This window comes from Rhincodon typus, chromosome 39, assembly GCF_021869965.1.
Source record: "Rhincodon typus isolate 14 chromosome 39, sRhiTyp1.1, whole genome shotgun sequence".
In the NCBI taxonomy this organism is placed as follows: domain Eukaryota; kingdom Metazoa; phylum Chordata; class Chondrichthyes; order Orectolobiformes; family Rhincodontidae; genus Rhincodon; species Rhincodon typus.
This window is the reverse complement of record NC_063370.1, coordinates 10970988-10983210: the sequence shown is the minus strand read 5'-3', so window position 1 is coordinate 10983210 and position 12223 is coordinate 10970988. Positions and strand designations below refer to the sequence as shown.

At 42.9% G+C, this 12223-nt stretch overlaps 1 protein-coding gene across 2 annotated transcripts in view; it reads right to left on the bottom strand.

Moving 5' to 3' along the window:
- Positions 1–12223, bottom strand: part of LOC109916779 (mitogen-activated protein kinase kinase kinase kinase 5-like) — a 114369-nt gene that overhangs the window by 20886 nt on the left and 81260 nt on the right. For both annotated transcript variants that reach the window (XM_048618402.1, XM_048618403.1), the window contains exons 15-19: positions 11396–11460; positions 10867–10911; positions 9143–9191; positions 4027–4228; positions 2152–2240 (exon numbers count right to left, since the gene is read on the bottom strand). In XM_048618402.1, coding sequence (XP_048474359.1) covers positions 2152–2240; positions 4027–4228; positions 9143–9191; positions 10867–10911; positions 11396–11460 — 450 coding nt within the window. The remainder of the gene's footprint in view (positions 1–2151; positions 2241–4026; positions 4229–9142; positions 9192–10866; positions 10912–11395; positions 11461–12223) is intronic.

Genomic DNA, 12223 nt, shown 5'->3' with positions numbered 1-12223 from the left:
GAAGTGTTTGATGGGGATAGTCTACAGGGAGCTTTATTCTGTTTCTGACCCTGTGCTGTACCCATCTTAGGAGTATTTCATGGGGATAGTGTAGAGGAAGCTTTATTTTCAGTTTAAAAGTGTACGGACAGTTTTACTCTGAATCTAACCCTGTTGTATTCCTGCGCTGAGAGTGTTTGACAGGGATGGTGTAGAGGAAGCTTTATTTTCGGTTTAAAACAATAGAGGAAGTTTTACTCAGTTTCTAACCCTGTGTTGATAGAGACAATGTTGAGGGTCATTTACTTTCTATGTAAAAGAATAGATTATTTAAAATCAATTTTTTCAAAGATGTTATGGCACATTGCTGCAGAAGCTGGGGCTTAACCATAGGCCTTCTGGCTCAGAGGTAGGGGCAATACCATCACTCCACAACAGTCCTCTTTGGCACGTGAAAGGTGGAAATGATCCACTGTCATTAGGCAGCTGTAGGTTTAATGCCTGCATCCTAGACCACTAGGAATCATCCAGGGACTCCTCCAATTATAGGCTAATCCTCTTTCTGATATTTACCACTAATAGGCTTGACGTAAGAAAATGCGGGGAGAAGCAGCCTGGGATTGGAAGAGCATTGAGAAGGTGAGTGGGCAATGAGCAAGGTTTCTAGGCAGGAGGAGGTGAAGCCAGAAGGTGCAGTAGGGACAGGAAAGGGAGCTGGTAAGAAACAAGGCTGTGGGGCCCAGTTGGAGGCAGGAGGTTGGTAATGCTGCCAGGCCAGGGTGTAGGTTAGTTGGAGTGAAGCTGGCGTGAGTGAGTGAGCTGAGCAAAAGTGAGCGGTTGCAAAGGGGAGTGAGCAATTTTAAACTTTTCAACAATGGAATACTCAGCTAACTGTAAAGCAGGAAAATTTTAAGTCACTGAGGTCCTGAGTTCCTTACAAATAAATGTGGAGTCTCAAGCTTAAGGCTGCAGATGTTCAGGAGCTACTCTATGAAAGGAAGAAAATGGATGGTATTACAATGAACACTTCCAATTGGATAATTCATTACTGAACAGTTTTATATCTTAAAGGTTTACATTCATATGTTATCACATCTTAAAGAATTTCACATAACATGAATTACTTGGTACAATTGCTGTTAGAGATAACATGCAACCATCTAGCTGTGATCAAACCCGTCTGTAGAAAATGTAGTTAGGTAACGGTTCTCTGTGCATAGAAGTGTGTGACAGTTTTTTTAAAGAAAAACATTTGCTGCTAAATCATGCCTGTTATCTTTAAATATCATCTAGGAAAGGAATGCTTTTTTGTGTGTTGTGGCTTTAAGGTTAATGGAGCAATGATGATTATTGGGGATGTTGATAAATTCTTCTGGTTCTGCTTCTGTGACACTAAATATTCTATGTGTTTACAAAAATATGGAAGATAATGTTACTTCATGAGTGCATCACCTAATGAAGAAGAGAGTGATAATGGAAAAGGAGCCATTGAAAACCAAAATGTAGCCTCCACAAGACAAAAGTAGTCCTCGCAAATCTCAAGAGAAGCCAAAAAATATATATACTTTGACCGCTGTTTGGGAGAGATCCCAATTCTTGCCAGTCTTGGACTAAGTTGCTTGTTAGATTGTTTCAGAGGGCAATTCAGAGTTAGTGAATCTGGGGATCTGGAGTCATATTTAGGCCAGATGAGATAAGGATGCCATGAGTGAACCAGATATTTTTATTTAATTGCATTTAAATTCCAGTAGCCAATCCCTTGTTACATTACCACTACACCACCATCCTCCTTGAAGAAGAATGGGAGAAAGTTTTATGAACTCTTCTGCTCATTTCCAATAAAGTGAGTGGTTCTATGTAGAATTTGGGAATGTGGAACACTGACATTGTTACAAAGCCCCAATAACCTGGCCAGATCCTGATGGAGATAGTGGGAAGTAGAAGTCACTGGTGATGGATCACACTGTAGTCAGTCTGCCTCTAATGTAAAAAATGAAAGAACTGCAGATGCTGTAAATCAGTGACAAAAACAAAGTTGCTGGAAAAGCTCAACAGGTCTGGCAGCATCTGTGAAGGTAAATACAAAGTTAACGTTTTGGGTCTGGTGACCTTTCCTCAGCAACTTTGTTTTTGTTCCTGCCTCTAATGTGCTTTACAACTGATGGAACTTACTGGTCTCTCTTTCTTTTCTTTTCTGCGTGGTAATACTGGCGGCGTTCCTCCACTGTCCTTGGCAAGGTGACTCGTCCAGTTGCTGGGATCTGCCAAGGCAGAGATCAAAGAAGTGAGGCCTGTGCCCCTCAGATCCAGAAACCTAGAGATCTGTTAGGATTCAGCTGAGTTACGCTGCCAGCACCATTGCGGCACAGATTGTCCTCTGATACACCCCTGGATTACAGCTGGGCTGGCACTGCACAGAGGGTGGTACATTTGGCTTCTTCTGTTGGTTATGGAAGTTTGCATTCTCATCTCCTAAGTCAGAAAGTCAGGTCTTCAAGTTTCACTGTGGAGACCTAGCACCAACACTCACATTCTACAACACTTCCATTAATTGTGAAGCATTTGGGCAATTCTGACAATGTGAAGGGTTCACTAATATTTAGTCTCACCTTTGTACAACCATTCATCTTTCACCCTTAATTAATGGTAGCTTATCATAGGCCAGCTGTCTATCTTCTAACAGACCAAGTCCTATTCATCTCCTGCACCTGGTGATGTATGTTGGCTCCTAGTCAAGCAATGGCTCGATCTCAAATTCTCATCTTTGTTTTCAAAAACCCCATGGGTCCAGCTCTTCAATCTCGCCCAGTCCCACAACCCTCCATGATGCCTGTGTTTCTTTCATTCTGATCTCCTTTTCATCCTGGACTTTCATCATTTGCAGCCTCAAGCTCTGGAGTTGCCAACCTAAACCTCACCACATCAATATCCTTTCCTCCTCCTTTAATACAGTCCTTAAAATCTACCTCCCTGACCAAAGATTTGACCACTTGTCCTTAGATCTTTTGACCACTCACTGATTTAAATCTCCCATTTCCACTCTGACCTCCATGTTCTTGGCCTCCTTTACTATTCAAATTAAAGTCAATGGAAAAGTACCACATCTTTTGATTAAGCACTTCAGAATCTTCCAGACTCAACATCAAGCTCAACAACTTATTGGTGATGGTTCTGATTTTCTCATTTACACCTCCTCTGGGTGCAAATATTGTTTGTTTATTTGTTACATTGCCATTCCGTTTTGCTTGCATAGTCATTCTTTTAGTCATTTAATCTCTCCATCTTCAGCTCAAATACCCTTCCTTTCTTTAATTCTAACCCCATCTAGCAATCTTTGTGCCCTGTAATTGTTTAAAACATTATGCATGTCTAACATTTCACATAACTGACGATAGGTCCCTGATCTTTTCTCTCCATAAATGCTGCCAGACCTCCTGAACATTTCCAGCCTTGAGTTGATAAATGGATGTTTAGTAGTACAGAACTTAAATATTGCTCATCTTCAACTTCTGGTCCCCTTTTAGCAATGTTTAAATTCAAGCCTTTGTTGCTTTTATTTATAATGAATCTTATAAAATCCCTACAGTGCAGAAGAAGGCCATTGACCCATCAAGTTTGCACCAATCCCCTAAAGAGTATCCCAACCAGACACCCACCCTATCCTGTAACCCCACATTTTTGTCAAGGCTAATCCAGCTAACCTCACATCCCAGGACACTGCAGGGCAATTTAGCATGGCCAATCCAGCTAACCTGCATATCCATCTATCGGAGGAAAGCAGAGCACACAGCAGAAACCCATGCAAACATGGGGAGAATATGCAAACTCCACACAGACAGTCACCTGATGTTGGAAGTGAACCCAGGTTCCTGGTGCTGTAAGGCAGCAGTGCTAACCACTGAGCCACTATACTGTCCACATGGCTTGGCGTCAGTTTTGTTTGAGTTTAGACTCTTGCAACAAGACTTGGGTTGCTTTCCTGTGTTAAAGGCATTGTATTAATGAATGTTATTGGCATTTAATGAAAACCCTTTCCACTCAAAGTACCTGAGCTACTGCTGTTGACAGCAGAATGGACTGGGCTCCTGGAACGCCCAGGACTGGGTTGTTTGGGAGCTTTGGCTGTCGATGGGCCACTGGAACACCGGACCAGCGTAGCTGGCAGGTGCTGGCAATGTGGGTGATGGTCCACTGTCTTCATCTTCTCCTCCTCAGGAACGCTGTCCTCAGAACTGCTCCGGAACTTTGGCTGTGGGTGGGAAAAAGAAGTAAATGCTTCAAATCACTGGGATTAGGTACAGGTCAAAACATCATTCCCCCACCCCATTCAGATGATCCATGGAGGAGTGTCAGTGAGGGACAAAAGACTGTATGAGAGATTAGAAATCTTCTTATGGTACCATGTACTAATTGGGCATTGACAATCATGGAATTCCATTGGAATCATCCATGCATATGGGCAAAGTTCTGCAGTGGTTTGCTGTTCCCTTCTGCAGGATGGTTGATGAGGAAACTCTGCCACTCTTCCCACTTGCCATCTGGCACATCGGAATTTTATAGGCTGATAAGCAATCTGTTTAGCCACATTATAAATGCACCTTCCCCTTGGCAATCAAGTCTGAAAGTAAGACTTGAACTCAGATTTTCTGCCACAGGTTTGCTTCCCACAGCCCCAGAAGATCTCACTAAGAATTGGGAATACCTGATAAATAAGCCTCCTTCAAATCATTCTTACCAAGGTAGGCCATAAGTATAGGACAGTGGGTGTGGCAATCACAGTCTGGAGTCAAAAAATCCTGAGTTCAAATCCCAAAGACGTCAGCACATGATGTAAACTGACCCTCTCTATGTAGCTCTGAGAAAGTTCTGCACTGTCAAAGTTGTTGTCTTTCCCATGAGACAATGCGTTGTCTGCGCTCTGAGAAGACTGTAAAAGAGACTATGGCAGTATTTTAAAACAGGAGGGGCATTCTCTCTGGTGTCCTGCCAAACAATTATTCCTCCACTAACATCACCAAAAGCAGTGCTCATTGATGTTTACTGGGTCTTGTGTGGAAATTAGTTGCCATATTTCCTACATGACAACTGCACTTCAAAAGTACTTAATTGGCAGAAGAACACTTTGAGAAGTCCCGGGGTTGCCAAAGACACTATGTAAATAGAAGTCACGTTTATGCGCTGTTGTATTGGATCATTTTGACCACTACATCCAGGATGAGGTTTTTTTGCGGAGGGGGCTTACAGTAACCGTGATCCTCGCCTTGAAACCACTGCTTTGCAAAGCAATGAAGCTGTCCTCTTTATACTGGTGATCAGCTGAATCTTGGCTCTGGATGATTGCACCCTGGGATCTATGTATTGACCTTGGAGAGGCAGATCAGCTTTAAAAACCATCTCCATGGGTGCATGGTCCAGAAAGGGGCCTACACCCCAAGATGTTCCTAACACAGTCTACATGTAACAGTGTCACCTTACAATCAGAATACCAACCACATGACAAAAGTAAAGAAATGAAAACCCAGCTGGGATCATTTCTTTTGATCACATCGAACAATTAATGCTATTGGAGGAGTACAGAACAAGAAGGCATAATCTTAAAATTTAAAGCTAGGGATGATGGCAGGAAGCAGTTCTTCACAACAGGATGGTGGAAGTTTGGAACCCATAAAGTTATTGAGGGTTGGGAATGAATTGAAAATTTCAAAACTGAGATTGACAGATTTTTTTTGTTTGAAAAGGATATTGAATGTTACAGAACCAAGGGAACTTGATAGAGCTAAGATTCAGATCAGCCATGATCTCACTAAGTGACAGAGCCAACCCAAGGGACTGAATGTCCTTTTTCTGATCCAGTGCCTTCTCTGTTAAATACTCTAACAGCTATTTCATAGAATCCCTACAGTGTGGAAGCAGGCCATTCAGCCCATTGAGTCCACACTGACCCTCCGAAGAGCATCCCACCCAGACCCAACCTCTTCCCCACCCTAATATATCCCTGTAACCATGCATTGCCCATGGCTAATCCACTTAGCTTGCAAATCTTTGGACTGTGGGAGGAAACCCACGCAGACACAGGCAGAATGTGCAAAGTCCACGCAGTCAGTTGCCCGAGAGTGGAATCAAACCCAGGTTCCTGGTGCTGTGAGGCAACAGTGCTAACCACTGAGCCACGGTGGCACCCGACTCAGAACAAAGAACAGTACAGCATAGGGACACACCCTTTGGCTCACCAAGCTGCACCAACACATGATGCCCTTCTAAAGCAAAAATCTTTTGCCTCTACATGGTCCGTATCCCTCTATTCCCTGCCTATTCATGTATCTGTCACGATGCCTCTTAAACGTTGCTATTGTATCTGCTTCTACCACCTCCTCTGGCAGCACATTCCAGTCACTTAACCCCACCTTCTGTAAAAAACTTGCTACATATCTCCTTTCAACTTTCTTTCTTTTGTCTTACACCTACATCCCTTAGTTAAATCTACTCTGGGAAAAAGACTCCAACATAATTTTGTAAACCTGTATCAGATCGCCCCATGCCTCCGATGCTCAAGTGAAAACAAACCGAGTTTGTCCAATCTGTCCTCACAGCTCTTTCAAATCACATATATATTACAGACCACAGGGGTCTCAGCTTTGATCTCTGCTAAATAGTCACAGATGCCCTGTCAGAGAAACACCCTTCCATTGCTACTCTGTCTTCGATGACAAGCCAGCTGCACCCATTTCACCAGCTCGTCACAATTGTATGTGATTTCACTTTCTATATCAGCCTGCCATGAAGGACCTCGTCAGGCTCTCCTCATGCCATTCAAACTAGGCTACATCCTTATAAACCTTTGCTGTAACCTCTCCAAGCCTCCACATTCTTCTGGTAGTGTGGCAACCAGAACTCTGTGCAATATTCCAGATGTGGCCTTACAGCTGCAACATGACTTGCCAATTTTTATATTCTGTGCCTTGAACAAAGAAGGCAAGTGTGCTGTATACCTTTTTGACCACCTTATCCACTTGCATTGCCATTTTCAGGGAATTGTGAACCTGTATTACTAGCTTCCTCTGTATGTTAATGCTTCTAAAAGTTCTGCTACTTACTTCCCTCCTGCATTAGACCTTACAAAATGCATCAACTTGCATTTGTCCAGAGTAAATTCCAACTGCCAATTCTGCGCCCAAGTCTCTGATCTATCTAAATCCTGTTGTATCCTCTGGTAAGTCTCCTCACTATCCGCAGCTCCCCAACCTGTGTCGTCTGCAAACTTACTAGTCAGACCATCTACCTTCCTTTCTAGAAGATTTATATATATTACAAACAACAGGGATTGCCAACTTTTATACGTCATGCCCCGACCAAAGAAGGCAAGCATGTCATACACCTTCTTGATCATCGTATCCATTTGCTTTACCACTTTCAGGAAACTGTGGACCTGTATTACCAGATCTCTCTGTCGTTAATACTTCTTAAGGGGTCCTAGCACTGATCTCTGTGGAACACCACTGGTCACAAATATCCAGTCAGAAAAATACCCTTCCACTGCTACTCTCCATCTTCTATGACCAAGCCAGCTGTATCCATCTTATCAGATCATTGCGGGTTGCATGTGACTTTACCTTCTGTATCAGCCTGCCATGAGGGACCTTGTCAAAGGCCTTGCTAAAGTCCATGTAGACAACATATATCACTCTGCCCTCAGTCATCTTTGTCACTTCCTCAAAAAACTCAATCATGTTTGTGAGATATGACCCCCTCCACACAAAGCCATGCTACCTGTCGCTAATAAGTCCATACTTTTCCAAATAAATCCTGATCCTTTGAATCTCCAGTAATTTTCCTACCACTGCCATAAGGCAAACAGGCCAGTAATTTCTCATCTTATTCCTGTTTCCCTTCTTAAACAACGGAACAATGTTGGCTATTCTTCAGTCCTCTGGGATGTCTCCTGTGACTAAAGAGGACACAAAGATTTCATACAAGATCCCCCACCAATTTCCTCACTTACCTCCCTCAGTATTCTGGGATAGATCCCATCAGATCCTGGGGACTTATCTACCTTAATGATTTTCAAAATACCCAACACCTCCCTTTTTATATCGACATGCCTTAGAATATCAACATACTCATTTCTAGACTCACCATCCACCATTTTGTTCTCTTTTGTGAATGCCAATGCAAAGTATTCAATAAGGACCTCACTCATATCCGCCATCTCCACACACAAATTCCCTCCTTTGTCCTTGAGTGAACCTGCTGTTTCCCTAACTATCCTCTTGTTTCTTATGTACTCATAAAAAGCTTTGAGATTCTCTTTAATCTGTTTGCCAGGATAATTTCTTGGCCCTTTTAGCCTTCCTAACTCCATGTTCAAGTTGTTTCCTGCTTTCTTTATATTGTTTGAGGCCTCTGTCTGTCTTCAATTTTCCAAATCTTATATGTGCTTCCTGACTAAGCTCACAATTTCTTTTGTCATCTGAGGTTCCCAAATCTTGCCATCCTTATCCTTCACTTTCACAGTGAACTTAACTGGCCTTTAAAAGATTTCCACATGACAGATGTGGATTTACCATCAACCCCAGTTGCCCCCAATCTATATTTCCCAGTTACTGCCTAATATTGTCGTAGTTAGCTTTCCTCTAGTTTAGTACTTCCACCAGAGAAGTACTCTTGTCTTTATCCATAAGTAACTTAAAATTTACGGAATTATGGTCACTGTTCACAGAATGCTCTGATTTTTCTATTCAGGGTATTCATTCTCTCGGAAAAAAGACAACATTTTACCCAAATTTTTTAGCATAATTTGTAACATGATGGCAGCCGGTCAGGTCTAAATTAGTTGATACAGCCTCCCATCTTCACCCTGACAGCGTTAAGTTGGCTAGATTGGGTGATTCATCAGTGAGTGAAAAGTCACCAGACAATATAGAACATTTTATTGAGTCTGCAAACAGTCTTGAAACTTCTAACAGTTAAACTGCAAAGGCAGAGTTCCATTTATTTCTGACAGTACAATTTACAATTAATTGGAATTTATGATTAATCTTCATTTGAAATGCTCAGAATTGAAATTTTCCCAACCCCCGTCCTCCCATTTCCAACCAACCATTCTCCTCCCACAAGCTCGTATTCAGCTCCCTAAGGGATTTGGACAGTATAAAGTGCCACTCACCTTGGGGGGTAATGGTGGTGGGATGTCATCCCGCAGAGTCCCTGTCAGTCTGCCATAGATCAAAGAATAAGATTAAATTCAAAAACACACGCAAGTACCCACTCAGTACTACAGCGCTGGCCTAGTGACGTGTCACACAGGCCAAGATATCAGTCACACCCACAAAGGCAGCTCAGGCACTATTTTAGTGCAAAATAGACTGATTTCTCATGAGATTTTAGATAAAGATGTTAAACTGAGTCTTTTCAAGGAGAGCAGGAGGTTTAATTTTCCATTTTGGGTTGGATCCTGACGTCAGGAACACGTAGGGGTTCTGACACTGCATAGAGCTGGGAGCAATCACACAAATCAATGTTTCCTGGACTGGTCAAATAGTGACCAGAGGTCTCTCAAAAAGCTGCTCAGCCAATAGGAAACCATCCCATCATACAAAAGGAGCTTCAGTTTGGTAAGTGAAAGGCAATAGCCATCTTAAGGTGTCCTCTCAGCACATGTAAGAAATTTGAAATTAAAAATGGCCCTTACTGCTGGTTCAGTATCATGGACTTCATAAAAAGATGTGCAGCCCACAGCTGTAGCTGTGTAGGCAGGGCGAGTGGGTTGGCCCCAAGGTCACACTGAAGCACCCCTAATTTGTAACTAGGGTGCAGCCTCCAAGCAGTTACTTGCCTCCTGATTCTGAGAGGTCAAGTCAGCCTCTTGATCATTGACCTTCTAATTAATTTAACAAGATATCTGCCACTTCGGTAGGTGGCCATTGCACATCCAATCTGTACTTTCTGTAAATGCCTTGTCCTGGAGTGGGGTACAAATGGTACTGGAAATCAGTAGGTAGTGCACAATACCACACCTACTGGTGCCATTCCCACTCCCCATTTGTCTTTGAAACTCCTGACCAAGAGACATACAGTCTAAGACTAATGAGGGAGAGAGAAAGAGACAGACAGAAACAGATTGGGATACACTGAGACCTGACTGGAAGAGACTCACAGAGTTAGGCACCACCCACAGGGGCGATGCGTGTGGTAGGAAGCACTTGAACCAAGAGTAGAATGTATTCAATGTTGAGGGGGTGTCAGAAAAAGTCCATATCCAGAATTCAGGGTGTGTGCCCAAAGCTGCTCCTGGCAGGGGATGACTTTGTTCCTGGAGACTAATCCACAACCTCTTCACTTCAAGTTAGCCTCCTGCCCTTGGTATCTCTCCAATGGCATCACAGACCTTTTGTCTTACCCTCTAGACTTGACCGTTTTACGGGCAGACCAAGGTCAGAAATTGTGTCCAGATGGAGTCAACTGGTGGTAACTTTCTGAAGAGATGAGCAAGGAAAGCAACACAAACATCTGAAAATTTCAATGATTGTTGTAGCAACTGAGGAAATATTGAATGCTCCAGATCAGCCAGCAAGGCCACTATCCAGACCATCCCCAGCATCCGGCAGAGCAGTAGACAGACACAATTTTCAACCAGGAGTCCTTGTTGTTTAAAACTGAGGCACAGTCTGGTTAGGGGGCTGTCAAAATCATGATATCCCTTGCTGTATTAGCCTCAGCAGAGGCTGATAGAGCTATGGCATTCCCAGTGGGCATTGTTAAGACAGATGCCCCCAGTCCGGTTGTCAGAATTTGGTTTGCCTTATTTAAATGGGGAAGGTGATCAGTTAATGACTGGCTCCCATCTGTGCCATGGACACCAGACTCTTTGACATAGGAGTTTCCACTTACACAGCAACATCGTCATAATCATCATCTGAATCCGACTGCTTCTCCCTGTGGACAAACAAAATCAACCATGAGTTTTACTTGCTTATTTCTGTCACATATGGTTCCCCTCCCCAGTCTATAGTCATCACTGCCATCTCCAATACCAGCAACACGCAGGCACATATGAACATACAGGTAAAGACATACATTTGCACCAGTAGTGTGAACTCATTAATATACATGTAAACAGGCATACATGCATTATGTTAACCTTTGTATGCACATATAAACATAAGCATGAACATACATGAATATATACATATATATATAAACTGCACGGATGTTTAAGTAGACATGTAAACATACACAGCAGGCACACATACACACAGACAAACATGCAGTCACAAATAAGCTCATGCACACACATTTAAACATACTGAAAAATATACACATGCACCGACACATACTTGTACTCACACAGAGACACAAACATGCACATTCAGTCAGTTCTTTGAATGGTTCATAGCCGTGCTGAAGATGATTGACTCACCTGTCCCTCCTCCCAGAACCAGACATGCACTGTGTGGAAACTGAATTCTGCTCCACAGACTGATCCTAGATGAAGAGAATAAATCCAGCAGAGAGTCATCATCTGATTCTTAAATACTGTGTCCCTGACTCGACTGTCTCAGCTACTAACAGAAGGAGACCTGAACAGCACCCATCATTGTGTCACAGTCAGACTGTGTGTCAAGGCAACAAATCAATTTAGATACAATGGGGAAAGAAATTCAGACTGTGTGGAATCAAAAAGAGGAGTAGAGAATTGTCTGAAGTCACATTGCACTGTGTGGGGTCAGAAAGGGTAAGTTGGACTGTGAGGTCAATCCTGGTGTCACTCACCCTTGGATCAAGGAGGACCTCAGCCTCCTCCCCCAAGCCCGCTCCCCTTCTGTACAGGGGACATAATGCATATTAGAACAATTCAGGGTGCCACATAAGCAAGTCAACCATGGCTCAATGTTTAGTACTTTTGACTCTACATCAAAAAGTTTTAGGTTCAAGTACTGCCTCAGGAACCTGAGCACAAAACTCCAGCTGCATACTGAGAGAATGCCACACTGTAGGAGGTGGTGTCGTTCCAAAGACACATTAAGCTGAGACCATGTCTAACCTCCCAGGTGGAGGTGAACAATTCCACAGTGTAATTTTGAATGGAGCAGGGGAGTTCCCAGTGATGAGAAAATATTTATACCTCAATCAAAAACAGCCAGTTTCATATTTGGTGTCTGTGGGATCTTTCTGTGAATAAACTGGCCCTTGCGTTTTCAATATTACAACAGTTCAGGCGTACTGGGACCTCCTAACTATACAAACA